This window comes from Crinia signifera, chromosome 2, assembly GCF_055691185.1.
Source record: "Crinia signifera chromosome 2, ASM5569118v1, whole genome shotgun sequence".
NCBI classification, from domain to species: Eukaryota; Metazoa; Chordata; class Amphibia; order Anura; family Myobatrachidae; genus Crinia; species Crinia signifera.
In genome coordinates this window covers 325,693,985-325,711,785 of record NC_139218.1, presented here as the reverse complement: position 1 = coordinate 325,711,785, position 17,801 = coordinate 325,693,985, and the positions used below count along the sequence as shown (strand labels likewise).

The window sequence follows — 17,801 nt, the reverse complement described above, 5'->3', positions numbered from 1 at the left end:
TCCCCATTAGAGGGAAACACCCCAATCTGCTAGCTCCTGTCTTTGTACATTGTTGAATGATCCCCAGTGTGTGTGTATTATGGACTTTACTATTTATGTGCTGTGATTGCTATTTAGATTTACTGTACTATCATAAAAATGTGACATTGTTCTCCCATATACATTAATACGGAGAATTGAAACTGTGCTATGGCAACTTGAATCTCTGATAAGAACAAGCATTCTGTACAATAGTTTTTTTTTTTTCTATGCAGTTTGTCAGCTATTATGTTATGGGATGTCTCAGTGTAAGCTACACAAGGCCTAAGGAAATAGGAGTGGTAGCTAAGGGGCCGTGCTAAGCTCTAAGTGCAGCAAGTCATTAACCATAGCTGCCAGACACCATGGACAGCTCCTGGTGAACATGCACACAGGGATCCTGCTCCAGTAACCTTGTGTTCAAGCCAAGGCCCCTGGGAGTCCAGTACATCATCAGCAGACTACAATCAGAACCCACAAACAGCACAGAGAGCCACCAAATACACATTTCTGTCTGGTAGAAAGGTAAGTGCAGATTTGCAATTGTTTTCCAATTTCCCAAATGAAAGAAGTTACTGGCAACCGGTCCATAGTTCAACTAGAAAAGTGAGATTACTTCCTCTTTGTAGAACATGCAGCTAGTGTCACATTCCACTCTGGTGTGATCATGAAAAAACTTTGTTACAGCACCTACTGCGCTTTGCTGGAAATGCTGTAGAAGGGAATGGGGTCATTTTATCTGCAATTTGAACTTTTTTTGCCTAATGATTATTAATTATGATTATCCTCATGCATTTATGAATATAGAGTATATACTCCTGACTAAAGCATTTCTAAGGGAGTAACTGTTAATTGCTCCTCTCTGTAACCGTATCATAAAGGATTAAGCTCTGACAATGATTGAAATTTGTATTTAATTTTTAAATTGTGCTATGATTTTATCGTATTCAACATATTGGAAGTTATCACACTGTCTATAATGTTACCATATTTATATCTATAAAATGTAAGCGTATAAACACAACACAACATTCATTATGATTCATCTTTAATGCATAACTACATATCTGGCCTACATGACATCCCTATCTGCATATGGTAACACATAGCTGAAGCCTATCACATTTTAGCTGGTTTACACCAAGGGGGAGATGTGTCAAAAGATTGGAGAAAGATAAAGTGGAGAGGCACAAAGTACTAGCCAATCAGCCAATCAGGTTGTATTTTAAAAAAAAAATGACAGCCGCTGAATGAATTGGTTGGTATTTTATCTCTCTGCACTTTATCTCTCTCCACCATAATCAGTGCATATGTATTCCTGTCCTCCAGCAGGTGAAGATTTGCCTCCTATGCAGTATATGCATGTTTCTGCAGGTGTGCATCATTAACCGCATTTCTGTGCACCTGGTCCTTACTGTACATGGAGTATGTGGGATTCTGCCTTACTGCATCATCCCCAAGTTTCCTAATTTTTAGGTGTGATTTGCTATGGACTGTTCTGATCTACTTGTATGTACTCAATAAATCGGAATCCCTAGTTTCCTTAACTTGGCTCATTTTTGGGGTGTTCGGTGATGGAACAGTCGGTGGAAGCCACGCCTTTACAGACTTATCTCAGAATAGCAGAGTGCTGCACCCACTGTATTGCCGTGCCATACAGCGGCCATGCTGTGCCAGACTTTTCTCATTCGCCAGTGTCAGTGCAATAATTCTGTCAGAGATACTTTCTACAACTTGATAACATATAAACAGCGTCACAATAGCTCGCCTTGGACAGGATACTAAAGAGAATTTGATCTTTGCTCACTCATGTATTTTTTATGTATTTATTGCTTGGATATTGCTGATTATTTCTACTTTTTATTTGAAGGGAAAGATAAGATTAGTTTTATTACTCTGGCTTTAGAGTCAAAGGTAGAAATAAGGTACAGTATTAAGCAGAACAGGAATCTGCAGAGTGCTGACATTCTCCAGTATGCTTCACATAAACTAGAGCTGCAAGTAGACATTTTGTCTCGCGCTCAATGGCCACACATATATATATATATATATATATATATATATACATACATATGGTGGGCCCAGGTGCAAAAATAAAATATAATTTGGGCTCCCTACTCTACCCCAACCCAAGAAGTAATTGCTGGTCAGCAATGGGCCCCTTAAGGGGCATACACACATAGGGCAATTTAAGCCCTATTTTGAAGGGATCTGACTAGATCATTTAAAAATGAAGCATGGATCAATCTGTGTGTACACCCTGTAGCAATGGCGACGTGCGGTCCTGCGCGTCGCCATCGCCAGCAAAGATAGACAGTGCATGCAGTGTGTATCCCGCTTAGATCAGCTATTAGCATAGGCAAAGCAATGCTCCGTACAGATCGCTCAGCAAACATCGCCGGTGCATCGCATGTGTGCAGGGATGTGCGCTAAGCCATCTGTTCTTAAGCACCTTGCTCAGCACAGGACATAAGACGTGTGTACGAGGCCTACGTTCTCAGGGCCTCTATGCAATACACCTGCTGCACCAATAGTATTACACCTCTGTATACTGTATATGAACCAATACACTGTTTTAGTACATATAGAAAACCATTTTCTTTTTGATATCCAACCACCATACTCCATGTTTACCTGTTATACTCAGTACCATGACATGTAGTGGAGTTAGGAAATAGTTTTCAGCATTTATCTTTTTAATAAATATGTTATGCTTTATATAGTGGCTGAAGTTGCTCAGTTTCTTTCCTGCTTTACTTTTCATTGACTATGAATTATTTAAGTTACTCCCTGAATGTTGCCATATTTTTGGAGTAAGTCTGTATATATTTCCAATGTATTAGTTTAAAAATATTAATATTAACGGTAAAACGACAAAACCCATATAGTGCAGATATAATATAGTAGTCGGGGCAGTTTGAATATATAAGGCAGCCTTAACTCTTGCCCTTATTGAGATTGCATTCTTGGTTTTCCATTACAGAACTGGCTATCTCTGGTTAGATCATGTACATAAAGGGTTGTGCTATACAATATAAAACAATGTGGGTATTGGTAAGAAAGACAATGCCAGGCTGAAATACATGGAACTGAGAGAATAAACATTTTGTACATTAAGTAGCCACCATTTCATATACATTCTGCAGTCACTTCCCTGAAATGATCTGACTGATCCCAGTTTTTAGATCAATTAATGAAACATAAATGGAGGTTAAAAGCTTAGAGGGATGGGGGAGGCGATAAATGAAATAGTAAAATGCTTTCCTACAAGAAGCAGACATGTAGATGGCAAGTGCAAATGTATGATGTAATAAATGACTGTCTGCTGCTTTCCTATCATCATCTTTCTGTCTTTATATAAAAGAGTAGATGTAGTAATGTCATGGTGCCTTCTCCACATTTCCCATAGTGCTGAGAGGCAAACGTTTCGCTAGATTTGGCCTTATTTAAATAAGTATAAACATCGACCTGACACCTCTACGTAGGGGATTGCATTTATTTTGTCCATTGAAACCACTGACAGAAATCTATTGCATACTTTATATCTGCTGTAATCACCTATTTACTTGACTTGAATCTAAAATCCACAATGACTATATCCTGCAGCTTGTTTCATACAATTCACCATCAAACAACCATTGTCACTTGCACCAGTAGCAGGTGCTGGATAGTATTTTCTGCAATTGTTCACCATTGGCACCTTCCTGTGCTGTGGGATGACTGGGCAGAGGGCCTAATTCAACCTGGATCGTAAAAGCACATTTTTTCTCAGGACAATACCTTCAACATGTTATCCTCAGGACAGGGCCCCTTCATTCCATTTCATATGCCTCAATGGGGCAGATGTATTAAGCCTTAACAAGAGATAAATGTACGGGTGATAAGGAGAGATAAACTTCCAGCCAATCACCTGCTAACTGCCATGTTACAGGCTGTGTTTGAAAAAAGTGAGTAAGGATGTGATTGGCTGGACGTTTATCTCTCCTTATCACCCTTGCATTTATCTCTTGTTATTGCTTAATACATCTGCCCCAATGTTTCCTCATGCAATTTTATATGTCAGCTCAGAGCCCACTCATACTCATACATGTTTATGTTTGCCCCCTTTTTATATCAGTAGTATAGCACCCCTCCAGCGGATACAGTCACTGGGTCACCAAGCACTAGGTCTACAAGCATTAGGTCTACACCACTAGGTTGACATGCATTAAGGTCAGTCGCTGTGAGCAACGCTGGCATTTTTAACGGATATTTTGAGGCTCTCCCACAGCAACGTTGGCACTCAGAGGGTTAAAGAAAAATGATACATTTGATCATTTTGACATTATACAGTATCCACACTGTATTGAGGGCATCAAGGGATATATTTGTTGTTTAGAATCTGGTGCTATAGGGGCAGATTCAATGATCCCCCTCTCTCTAAGGGGGTTATTTTGGTTCACTCTTTCTGACAAATTCCTTCCCTGATGGACAAAACCATGCGCACTGCAGGGGGGGGGGGGGGGGGGCAGATGTAACATGTGCAGAGAGAATTAGATTTGGGTGAGTTATTTTGTTTCTGTGCAGGGTAAGTACTGGCTGCATTATTTTTACACTGCAATATAGATCTCACTTTGAAGTAAAACCCCACCCAAATCTAATTCTCTCTGCACATGTTACATCTGCCCCACCTGCAATGCACATGGTTTTGTCCATTTGAGAAGGAATTTGTCAGAAAGAGTGAACCAAAATAACCCCCTATGTGCCAGTTATTGGATCTTATTGAATAGCACCACAGTATTCTAAAAATATTATGTCTGGATTGTAAATGTGCTTATTTGGAAGAGTTACATTTGGGTGAGTTATTTTCTTTCTATCCTGAGTAAATATTTGCTGCGGTTTAATTCTTACACGTCAATTTAGATTTCACTTTGAACACACCTCACCCAAATCTATCTCTCTCTCTGCTCATTACATCTGCCCCACCTGCAGTGCACAGGGTTTTGCCCATTTTGAGAACAAATTTGCCCTGTAATCAGGTCTGGATGGCCTAATATGCATACAAATATATGTACTGTGTGATAACTTTTAAATGAAATAATTGTTGTATTATTGTCTGGAGAACTGTAATATAGCACAATCCCCCACAAGCCATGCCTCATGTCAGGATGTTTACCAGGCTCAGTCATGAAGCTTCCGCACCGTGGCTTATTTGTTCCATACTAGTAGCACCCGCGGCACTCATTCGCTGCTTTGTATCCTGGATTTCACATCCTTCCTCTCAAGTGTATTGAAGTTGCTTTTCCGGATGTCAGCAGTAGGAACTATACAGTAAATGATCCTGGCTGGATGTTATTAAAGATTTTCCAGGTGTATGAAAGGGATTGTTCAGTCATACAGTAAATACCAATTAAATGGCAGAGAATGGACACAACACAGAGGATGAATGTGTTTGTCTCTGTTTATGAACATGAAATACAGACATGATACTATTTCTGAGCAATACACACTTTTAAATGATTCCCTATTATTATTATTAACAGTTTCTTATATAGCGCACACATATTCCGCAGCGCTTTACAGAGAATATTTGAACATTCACATCAGACCCTGCCCCAGTGGAGCTTACAATCTATATTCCCTACCACATGTTAGGAGCCAAATAACCTACTAGTATATTTTTGGATTGTGGGAGGAAACCGGAGTACCTGGAGGAAACCCACGCAAGTACGGGGAGAATACACAAACTCTGCACAGTTAGGGACATGGAGGTCATGGAACCCATGACCTCAGTGCTGTGAGGCAGTAATGCTAACCATTACACCATCCGTACTGCCCCATTTGCAAAGCATCATCTTATAAGCTCAACAGAATTTGCTACGCTATATAAGAAACATAATAATAAATACATAAATATGTGTTATCGTATATTTAAGATACTTTGGGGGACTTGTGCAGTCACTTTTGTATTATGTAACTAGCCTTGTAGCATCAAGCTGTACGTTAAGTGCAAACAGCTATACAACATATTGGAATTATACCTTGTGTATCGTGCCTGATAAAGTTTGTTTGACATCATGCTTAATGAAGGTTATGATATCACACATATCACAAGTGGCTATGATGTCATACTTAATGAATTGGTGATTATCGTTCTGATAAGGGAGTATGATATCATTGCTGATGAAGGGAGTACAATACCACAGATGATGAAGTATGATATCATTTACAATATCATGGATGATGAAGGGAGTATGATATCATTGCTGATGAAGGGTGAATTAGATCATGACTGACAAAGGCCGTATGATACAATGCCTCTGTGGAGTTTTACATTTCTACAACATTATACTGTATGGTACTGTATACAGAGGTGACATGGTGCCTGGAGCAACAGTATGTTTTGGACCCTCACGGGTCATATGGTATGTCCTGTCAGCCAGAACATTCACTAAAGAGGATGTATATCCAACCATCGTAATGGAACACCACACTTTCAGTAGTGCTGGGCATGCTGTGCTCGTCTGACAGACACTAGAGGTCCAGCAGGACCTCTAGTTACTGTATCTTCCATGGAGGAGACTCTGCAGAACCAGCTCCCAACCGCCAGTGTCACCTGCCTCCTGCCTCCTGTTGTCTGGCGCAGTGGAGGAGGGAGGAGAGGCGGCCGTCAGTGCACCCTCTCTCCTCTCTGGCTCCTGGAGCTTGCGCTCCATCAGAGCCACCCTACCTGTGACCCTGATGGTGATACAACCTTACAACCTGGTTATCATGACCATTCAGATTCTATACTTTTGCCCCAAATGTGCTCTTTAGAAATGAATGATCTTTGTCTTCTCTTAATTGTTATTGCAGAGCAGAGTTCACATGTGCAGGGAGATGGCACAGTGTAATTCAGTGCGAGTCCTGCACAAATGTCATAATAAAATGTCTGGTTGCTATGTGCATAGCTGTAAACCAATGATGCAGCTTGGAAATGACAGATAATACACACATAATTACTGTCGGCATATAAGTGATGCTGTCTCGCTTGCACATTTTTTACATTGATAACCAAGGCAAAGCTAGAATATATCTATAAATGATGTAAATGTGAAACACATCCTGGAGCATAAAGTGATCATTCAGTATGTTTCACTCAATGGTTTTGTTTTAATAAACTGTATGTGCTCGTCAGTGTTGGGACTTTATATCATTCTTAGGTACTTGTTTCCTAGCACGGCACCCACGATTTTAATCTTATGCCATCGTATCGATCGTATCGCATGCGACCCGATCGCATGCGATGCGATCCGATCAGATTTTTAATTGTACAGCCACCCTAATGGGTGATTAATATGTTAAATGCCCCCCCATTGTTAACGCCACCTCCACTATCAACGCCAACCCGAAGCGTGGCGAGCGCAGCGAGCCCACGAGGGACCCTCATTACATTTTGTATAGTGTGCATGATTTTAGTGGCAGCCAGGCGGCAGCCCAAGCCCGAGTCCCCGGGTGACCCCGCCTCCTCTGACTGCATAGAGCAGGGGGTGGCCAACCTGCGGCTCTCTCCTTAATGAGGCTGAGCCACAGGTTGGCCACCCCTGCTCTAACCAGTCAGAGGAGGCGGGGCCGCCTGGCTCTATGCAGCTCCCCCCCCCTCGTCGCAGAAGCTGTGGGCACCCGGCACACTGATCGGCTTCAGACTGCGGAGCACCTCCCCCCCTCTCCATTTAATTGGAGGACGCCCAACATCCAGTCAGAGGGGGCGGGGCCGCCCGGCTCTATGCAGCTCCCCCCCCCCCCCTTGTCGCAGAAGCTGTGGGAAGCACCCGGCACACCGATCGGATGCGGTCCGCGGAGCACCCCCCCCCCCTCTCCATATAATTGGAGGACGCCCGGCATAATTCTCTTCCCTGCACAGCGTGTACCACTCACTGCACTCAACTCCCCAGTAAGCTACCCGGGGAAGGTGCGGTGTATAAATGTATGCATGAGGGTGGCGGTGTATAAATGTATGCATGTATGTATGAGGGTGGCAGTGTATAAATGTATGTATGAGGGTGGTGGTGTATACAAGTATGCATGTATGAGGGTGGCGGTGTATGTCTGAGGGTGGCGGTGTTTAAATGTATGTATGATGGTGGCGGTGTTTAAATGTATGTCTGTATGAGGGTGGCGGTGTATACATGTATGTATGTATGTATGTATGTATGTGGGTGGTGTAAATGTATGCATGTAGGATGGTAGCGGTGTATAAATGTATACATGAGGGTGGCGGTGTATAAATGTATGCATGTATGAGGGTGGCGGTGTATAAATGTATGCATGTATGAGGGTGGCGGTGTATAAATGTATGCATGTATGAGGGTGGCGGTGTATAAATGTATGCATGTATGAGGGTGGCGGTGTATAAATGTATGCATGTATGAGGGTGGCGGTGTATAAATGTATGCATGTCTGAGGGTGGCGGTGTATGTATGAGGGTGGCTCTGTATAAATGTATGTCTGTATGAGCGTGGCGGTGTTTAAATGTATGTCTGTATGAGGGTGGTGGTGTATACATGTATCTATGTATGTATGTATGAGGGTGGCGTAAATGTATGCATGTAGGATGGTAGCAGTGTATTAATGTATGCATGAGGGTGGCGGTGTATAAATGTATGTATGTATGAGGGTGGCGGTGTATAAATGTATGAGGGTAGCAGTGTATAAATGTATGTATGAGGGTGGCGGTGTATAAATGTATGCATGTATGAGGGTGGCGGTGTATAAATGTATGCATGTATGAGGGTGGCGGTGTATAAATGTATGCATGTATGTGGGTGGCGGTGTATAAATGTATGCATGTATGTGGGTGGCTGTGTATAAATGTATGTATGAGGGTGGCATTGTAAATGTATGTCTGTATGAGGGTAGCAGTGTATAAATGTATGTATGAGGGTGGCGGTGTATAAATGTATGCATGTATGAGGGTGGCGGTGTATAAATGTATGCATGTATGTGGGTGGCGGTGTATAAATGTATGTATGAGGGTGGCATTGTAAATGTATGTCTGTATGAGGGTGGTGGTGTATACATGTATCTATGTATGTATAAATGTATGCATGTATGAGGGTGGCAGTGTATAAATGTATGTATGAGGGTGGCGGTGTATAAATGTATGCATGTATGAGGGTGGCGCTGTATAAATGTATGTCTGTATGAGGGTGGTGGTGTGTAAATGTATGTCTGTATGAGGGTGGTGGTGTATAAAGGTCTGTATGAGTGTGGCGGTGTATAAAGGTCTGTATGAGGGTGGCGGTGTATGCATGTATGAGGGTGGTGGTGTATAAATGTATGGATCCACATGATGTTGGCTCTTCGGCATCCCTAAACATATATCTCTTTGTGTCTGACTGGTTCTGCCATGTGTGCCGTATCAGTCCAGGGGTTCCGCCATGTGTGCTGTATCAGTCCAGGGGTGCCGCCATGTGTGCCGTATCAGTCCAGGGGTGCCGCTATGTGCGCCGTATCAGTCCAGGGGTGCTGCCATGTGTGCCGTATCAGTCCAGGGGTGCCGCCCTGTGTGCCGCATCAGTCCAGGGGTGCCGCCATTTCTGCCGTATCAGTCCAGGGGTGCCGCCAGGTGTGTCATCTCAGTTCAGGGCAGCTGGCTTTTTTTTTTTTTTTAAATAGTGTATTTTATTTTTTTCTTAATGCAAGTTTGCCATATCAGTCAAGGGGTGCTACCATGTGTGCTGTACAACTTCAAGCGTGCTGCAAGGCGTGCTATATAATTCCAGGGGTGTTCCATGTACGCTGCATCAGTCCAGGGGCAGTGCCATGTGTGCCGTATCAGACTAAATATATATATATATATATAATTATTATTATTATTATAGTTTTTTTTCTTACTGCAAGGGTGCTGTTAAGTGTTCCAAATCAGTCAAGGGGTGCTGCCATGTGTGCTGTATAGTATCAGTTACTATTGATGCTTTAGTCTTGCCTGTCACAAGTATAGTGATGTAGTAATGCTGCCTACTGTTATACTGGCTCCGCCCATTATTGATTTGTTGCCGCCTACATGAGGCCACTTCCAGGAAATTTCCAGGGCCACTTTTAGTCCCCAATCCGCCCCTGCTACGCATACATTATTACTAAGATATTTCTGTATACCTGACTTTTACAAGCAATGAAACTTACAGGTTATTGACTACAGTATTCAACAGATACTGCTGCTTTTGCATTTCTATTGCCAAGTTTTTAATCTTATAGGAAATTGACTACAGCACCCAACAGATACTGCCAGGGCATGCGACAGGGGGGTCAAGGGGGACAAGTTTGACAGGCCCCAGCAATCTCAAGGGCCCCAGAGCTTCCATGCCCCATTACGGCCGCTGGCCTGTCAGTGACCCTCACGGCCAGGCTGTCTACTGTGCACCATGTGTGTGGCTGAGTCTGACAGACACTGTGTGCCACTGCTGTCTACTGTGTGTGCACCCTGCCGTTCGGTGCTCAAAGCCATCTACTCTGTGTGTGCACATGGCCTGTGGCCGCAGGTGCACAGCCATACCCGCCACTGGCACTGTAGCCTCAGTCTCTGGGTCCTGTACTTTATAGCACATGCGCGGGTCGTCTGTTCCATGCCTGCTTGTAGTGCTCATGTTCTTTTGTGAAAGTGACAGGCCAGCATGAAGCAGCAGCCAGGAGCCAGGCCAACAGGACTGAGAACGAGAGAAGTCTGCACCTGAAAGCAGGATCTGGACCAGCGAAAGGTTAAATGAGGCTCGTACAGAAGAGGGTTGTGTGGATTTGGGGTTAATTGGGGGCCCCAGAAATATAATTGTACAGGGCCCCAAGATTTCTGTTGCCAGCCCTGGATACTGCTGCCTTGTATTACTATCATATACACTGGGTATACTATCAGTCATCCTTTAAACTTATAGTGTGTACACACGGTACTTTTTGCCTTCCGATGTTGACGATATAGTCAACATCGGATCGGAATCGGATGCAGGGTTTTAACCCTTGCGATCCGATTCCGATGCGCGTTCACGTATAGCAAGGCAGAAAGTCTTGTCTGCCTTGACTATATAGTGCAGATCTGCACTATATAGTCAGACTTGTATGGAAATCGGATGTGCCTTCAGATACTATCCACGATCCTATCTGATCGGATCGTGGATAGTATCTTAAGGCACATCTGACCGTGTGTAAACACCATTAGGTAATTGACGACACAGTATTTAAGTGCTCAGTTCAAAGTCTTATTAGAGTTTTTACATGTGAGTGAAAAGGAGTTTTTTACATCAGAGTTATTCAGGAGTTAAACAGGAGGGTACTTGTGGAGTATCACGGCTCCCACGATGGGCATCGCACATGTATTCACAGGTATCCGCGTCCCCTCGCGGGCTTCACAGGTGTCCGCGTCCCCTCGCGGGGATCGCTGCGCTCGCCACGCTTCGGGCTCGGTGGCTCGCTGCTCTCACCACACTTTCTATTCTCAACTCCACGCCGACGTGGATAGTGGGGGTATGAGAAGGTCGTAGGACGCGTACCGCCGCCCCTCGCGGGCTCGCTGCGCTCGCCACGCTTCGGGTTCACGTTGATAGTGGGGGTGGTACAGCCTCAAAAATTCCATTTGGGGGCCATTGAACATGTTTCATACAAATTACAATGCATTTGGATGCTTTTCTGTTAAAAATCGCATCCGATCGCATGCAATGCGATGCGATTTTGTCAAAAACGTTAAAAACTGCAAAAATCGTATCCCATCGCATGCCACTATATATGGCATGCGATGGGAGCCGTGATAATCCACAAGTACCAACAGGAGTAAAACAAAAGGAGACAACTGTGCTCCAATGGGCGCTTTACATCCAACTACTTCCTTTTGACTCTCTACTGACGGTATCCCCATACATACATACAACTGAACCACCTTGCTCCCTTACTGCTGAAAATATCATCTGCTGCTCTCCGACACATGTGAAATGTAATTCCATTACTTTATATTGACCTCCCCACTGTTTAGTGCATTTATGCCGCTATGTTTTACTTTCTAGCCCACCACTGTATGAAATATCTCTAGTATCTGCACACCCTGCCAGCAGCAACCTACACAGTGCACCTCAGATGGCTGCCCTGGATGGTTCCTCCATTGGAAGGATGCACTACATGTTGATCTATGTACATAGATCGGACATTTCCGGCCTTGGTCCTTGGGTGCAGTAGGAGTACAGGTTATTGTGGTATCCAGGCTTCAGCACAATCTGTTAAATCAAAATAACTGGGGTACTAATTAAGCCACTGTACTCAGGCATAGATATCACTGGGGCTTAGGATATTGGTGTGCCTTTAGGACCAATATTGGGAATGCCTGATATAGAGTATATCACACTGCACATATATGCCTTGTAGGGCTTGTACCGCTCTCACAGTGTAACCTTGTAGGGCACCCAATCTGCTATGTTCATGGATGGGATGAAAAATTAATCTGTCTTTTTATTTATGAACTACTATTGTTTCCTGCTGCATCGCTCCCATGGATGTCTAATATTGCTCAGTGGAACTAACATCCAGTAGTTTTTTTGTGATTCCGGAACAGAATTCTGAATTTTTTTTTGTCCATAAGCAGTCCACATAGGTAAATTTACACACCTTAGGTGATGCTTTTTTAAAGATTTCTGCACATGAGTAGTAAGTAATAACATAATTTTTATTTTCTTGTTCAGTTAAAGGTCAGAGGTGAAAAGATGGACTCCAAATCATCCATCCTGGACAAAATGGTTGGTGTGGGAGATATGATTCTACTGGATTCTCTCTCTGAGGATGCTATACTTCAGAACCTAAAGGAGAGATTCAAAAATGATGAGATCTATGTAAGTGTAAACATATAGTGTAAGTACTGTACCTCTAAGTCAGTGGTTCTCAAACTCAGGAGGTGCACTCATTACTGACTGACACATTTTAAAAGATCCACAGGTGGAGCTAATTATTTCACTTGATTCTGTGAGGAGGCCTGCAAAACATGCACTGTGGGCAGGATGTACTAATGTAAAAATGTGGTAAAACCCCAGTTTTCGGGGGTTTTACCGCATTTTCAAATGTATTAAGAACTGGCCTGCTGCATTTTCGCCGGCAAGGGTATTGCCACCTTTGGGTGGCAATACCCTATAGAAGCCTATGGGATTCTTATCGCCGCCCGCCGCAACCCGCTGCCGACCCCCCCTCCCTTCTGGCTTACCTTCCTCCAGGAAGCCTGGACCTGGAAGGTAAACTCCTCCTCCCCCTAGCAATACAGCCAGAGGTCCTTCTGGCTGCAGGGGGAGGAGGAGGCGCCAGGGACAGCCTGCTTAGGCTTCCGGACGTGGCGGGGGGGGGAGGGCACTCAGGAAGGTGACGGAGTCCCCCGCGCACACCACATCACAGGTATCGCGGGGGCCTCCGTCACCACATTGCGATGCTAATTGCATATGTTAGTACATATGCGATAGCATCGCTGCAGCAAGGGGTGGGGATGTATTTTAATTCATCCCTCCCTGTGTGAGGTCCCAACTTTGAGAACCTGTGCTCTAGGTGAACTAGGTAAAATGGGAGAATGGTGTTATCGGATGAGTCCATTGTAATCAATTAAAGTTTCTGTTCATCAGTAACAAATACATTGAGTGATGTTGATAATTGTGTTGTTTCTTAAAAATTCCATCTGTAGTTCAATAGCCAGCAAGAATATGCCTCCAATAGTGGTCTATTACAGGTGATACATAAACCATACAGCTCTTACCCCTAAATTCCTATACGTCATATAGTAAGCATGTGGATTAGAGTAGATCAGCTATCTAATACAATACCTGTACCTTACAGGCCTGGTCCTGTCTTTTATGGTGTTCCCATGTGGTAACACAAACATTTTGGGGGAGAGCCTGTAGGTTGCGGTGGGCTGTTACAGACACCCTGCTAGCCAGATGCAGTAGCCGTGGGGTGGTGGAGGGGATACCCTGGACCCTACACCCTGTGCAACAACACTGATATGATTTACAGCCCTGGTGGCAATCATTACATTCTCCTCCTTTTCCTATTTAGAGGTAGCCATTCTGATGTTAGTGTTTACTTTGTTGCAACAAAGTTGCTACTTGATACAGCACTGTTAAAACAATACTACAATGAAGTTGTTTATTTATCAGAAAAGTCCTCACATATACTGTATGGTAGTGGCATGTCATTTGTATTAAACAAAAAAAACAATAACAGATAACAGATATCAGTGAAATCAGATGCCATAGACAAACCATGGAGCTGTTACTAATGTTTTTACTGTGCTTGCTTTATGGAGGATACAGGCAAGGTTGTTGTATGTATTTATTTATTTATTTTATTTATTAACAGTTTCTTATATAGCGCACACAGATTCCGCAGCGCTTTACAGAGCATAGTTATAATCAAAAACACATAACAAATTACAGTACAAGACAGTTTCGGACAAGTACATGGTTAATATGGATAGGTGCACCAGGGGACAGGACACTGAAGCAATTATCAGGGTGGCAAAGGTTTATTTATTCTAAGAAAGGCACATAAGGAGAGAGGGCCCTGCTCGTGAGAGCTTACATTCTAAAGGGGAGGGTTAGACAGACTGGGGTGACACAGAAGGCGAAGAAGTGAGCTTAAACAGGTTAGGTTGAGAGATTGTCAGGTTTTATGCAGGAGGGTGGGAAGAGGTCAGCTTAGTCTTTAATATTTTAAGTCTAAAAAAGTGCTGGGTCATCCAAGAGTAGACAGCAGAGAAACAGTTGGAGATATGAGTGAGGATAGAGGAAGAGAGATCAGGAAAGGATCGGTAGATTTTAGTATTATCAGCATAGAGGTGGTAGTGGAAGTTAAGTGAGCAAATAAGCTCACCCAGGGAGGACATGTAGAGATAGAGAAGAAGAGGGCCAAGAATAAAATGTTGGGGGACACCTATTATCAATGGAAGAGCAGGAGAGCTAAAGTCATTAGAGGTACAGCTGTGCATTTTTAAAACAGACAGTGCATATGCAAGCAGAAAGAGTAATATTCAAAGTTTTAGCAGTTAAGAGTTGCACTTATGTTGATTGTAGTTTCCTTCAGTTTCTGTCCAGTTTAAGTCCAGGCTAAGTCTAGGCGACAGTGTGCGGTTGTATATTCCTACTTAGAATCTTCCTACTTTGAATTCTGACAAAATTTCTAAAGCCAGATTTCTATAGCCAGCCAAGGCTTAGTCTGCCTCCAATACTCTAATAAGTAGATCTGTAAAAGCTGTTTCTAACTTCAGTAATTAAGACCGCACCCAATGCCCCTCTCCCACTAGAGAAAGTGAGCAATAAAACTGAGATAAGCAAATGGTGAGATGTTACAGACCATGTCCAAGTCACTAGTCAATTTTAAGTCACTATCTAATTTTAAAAAGAAATTTGTACATTTACCTAAGACAAAGCAAGATACTAATCACAGTGATGCTAGTTCAAATATGACTGTTGCATGAATGGAATTTTACCTAGGACAAAGCAGTATACTAATCACAGTGATGCTAGTTCAAATATGACTGTTGCATGAATGGAATTTAACTTAGATAATAGATCTACAGAAAATAGTCATTAGGCTGACGCCATATGGTCCACATGCAAAAGGTGGACATGGTCAAAAGGTCAACAGGGTCAAATGATCAAAAAAGGGTTGTCATGGTTAAAAAGTCTACATGAAAATGGCCAATGCAAACATGTCGACGTTTTTTTTGGCACCAAAATTCACCGATTCGTGCAAATGTATGCCCTCGGGGGCTTGCTGTGGTGATCAAAGTGAGCCTCATAGCAATAAGCAGGTGATATGGCTGACGTCACTCAACACAGGATACTATTCCCAACCATAGCCCAAGTGGATGGTAAATAAAGCAAAAGTTGAGAAATTTAAAAAACATTTGAAGAACTTGTATCAACGATCATCATGATCATGGTAGACATCATCATGTCTACCATAAGCTCAGCCAACCTTTGATCTGTAGACCTTTTGATCATGTCAACCTATTGCATGTCGACTTATCAACTCTCTGAGTAACACTTTCTATCCACTGGCTGGAACCCATAGGAAGATGTATACATTTCCCAATGCATTACCTTGCTCTAACTGCATGTGATAGAGTCGGCAGCATTCAGTAAGATGCAATGCTACCACAGTGCTCCAAAACAACAGGATTTGTATATGATAATTCCTATGCTGTGTAAGGTTTAGTGATATTGCACCCAAAATGCTAATATTATGTAATTTGTCTATTTTCTCTACCAGACATATATAGGAAATGTAGTTCTATCAGTGAACCCCTACAAGCAACTTCCCATCTACACCCCTGAGAAAGTGGAAGAGTACAGAAACAGCAATCTCTACCAGTTGAAGCCACACATGTAAGTACAGTAAGGGAAACTATAGACAGGGCAGCCGAGAGGAATGACGGGCCCTGGAAAATGTTGGGGGCGTGGCCTAGGTGTGGGAGGTGTGGCCACCTCCTGCACTTAAGCCACGCGCCCAAAATGTTAAGCGGAGGGTGAAAGAAAACTCTAAACTGCAGCACATACCTACAGCATGTGCTGTGCTGACAGTAGGCTCAGCATGAGCTTACACGCTGTCAGTGAGATGCTCATGCTGAGCCTGCTATCAGCACAGAAGAAGTGTGAAGTGGAAGTGTGTGCTGCTGTTGCTACCTGGTTGGGACGGAGGGGGAAGGGAGTGGTCGGACCAGGGCCCCTGCAGGGCCCCTCCAGCAAGCCTAGGCCCAGGTAATTAGTACCCTCCCCCCCCCTCTCGGCTGCCCTGACTATTGAGGTGGGGTACTGCCAGTCACTGGATGATTCCTTAGACCACTCTTATTATTACAACTGATTAGAGAATGTTGCTGTATAGTTATACTGGCTCCACCCTACAGGATGTAGTTTGTAGTAGGCCAGGAGGACAGGGGGGACACTACATCATTGGTTTCATGTTACTGTATCACTGCTTTGCTTTGAAGTACAAGGCAACAGTTACAGATCAATAGATTTCATGCTTTTAATAAGTAATGTTGCCACTTAAATATGCTCTGTATAACCCATTCTTGCCTCCTGCATTTCAATCAGAAGCGTTTCAATCAGAAACAAGCATTTCAATCAGAACTATAGGTATACTGAAACCAAGACTAAAATTGTATCTGTCAAAATGTGCAGTATTAGCTGAAATAATCTGCAATTATCAAAATCTATATGTAAGCGTGCAGGTATACACCAATATACACCCGTATTCAGAGTAGTAAGCCTCTATGCTACTATACCGCCCATCAGTCCGAGCAGCCACCATCACACTGGCTCTTTCACCTCACCTATGCTAAGTGGGGATGTAACTGAGTTTGGTTTACACTCTGCATACATACAACTCAGGATAAGCTACAGTACATATGCCCATTAAGCACACTCAAACCTGCTCGCTCTCTGTTGCCGCCTAGTGGCCAATCGCTGACTCCCATTCAGCCATCACAAAGAAACAACTTAGATGCGTGTGAATCAAGCACAGATTTGTAAAAGGATGCAGGAAGCTGGGACGAACTTTTAGCCCGTGTTCACGAAAATGCCACTAGCCAGACCACAACACATGTGTCTACAAGGTGGTTCTCATCCTTTATTGTAATATACATGATGATGATCGGCAGCCACATCTAAGTGGCTGGGTGTGCTTTGATACTACAGACATGACATATGGGCGCAGCACTTGATGACACATACGCTCCACTTGCCATTCACAACTCTGCGGCATCTTCCAAATTGATAACAGAATTCCTTGAATGGCAGAAGTGATGGAGTTCA

At 43.3% G+C, this 17,801-nt stretch overlaps 1 protein-coding gene across 1 annotated transcript in view; it reads left to right on the top strand.

Annotated features, from left to right (window-relative positions):
- Positions 1-390: 390 nt before the first annotated feature.
- MYO1A (myosin IA) overlaps positions 391-17,801 on the top strand; it is a 71,833-nt gene continuing 54,422 nt past the window's right edge. Inside the window, exons 1-3 of the mRNA XM_083169339.1 lie at positions 391-543; positions 12,693-12,839; positions 16,258-16,373. Coding sequence (XP_083025465.1) covers positions 12,714-12,839; positions 16,258-16,373 — 242 coding nt within the window. The 5' untranslated portion in view covers positions 391-543; positions 12,693-12,713. The remainder of the gene's footprint in view (positions 544-12,692; positions 12,840-16,257; positions 16,374-17,801) is intronic.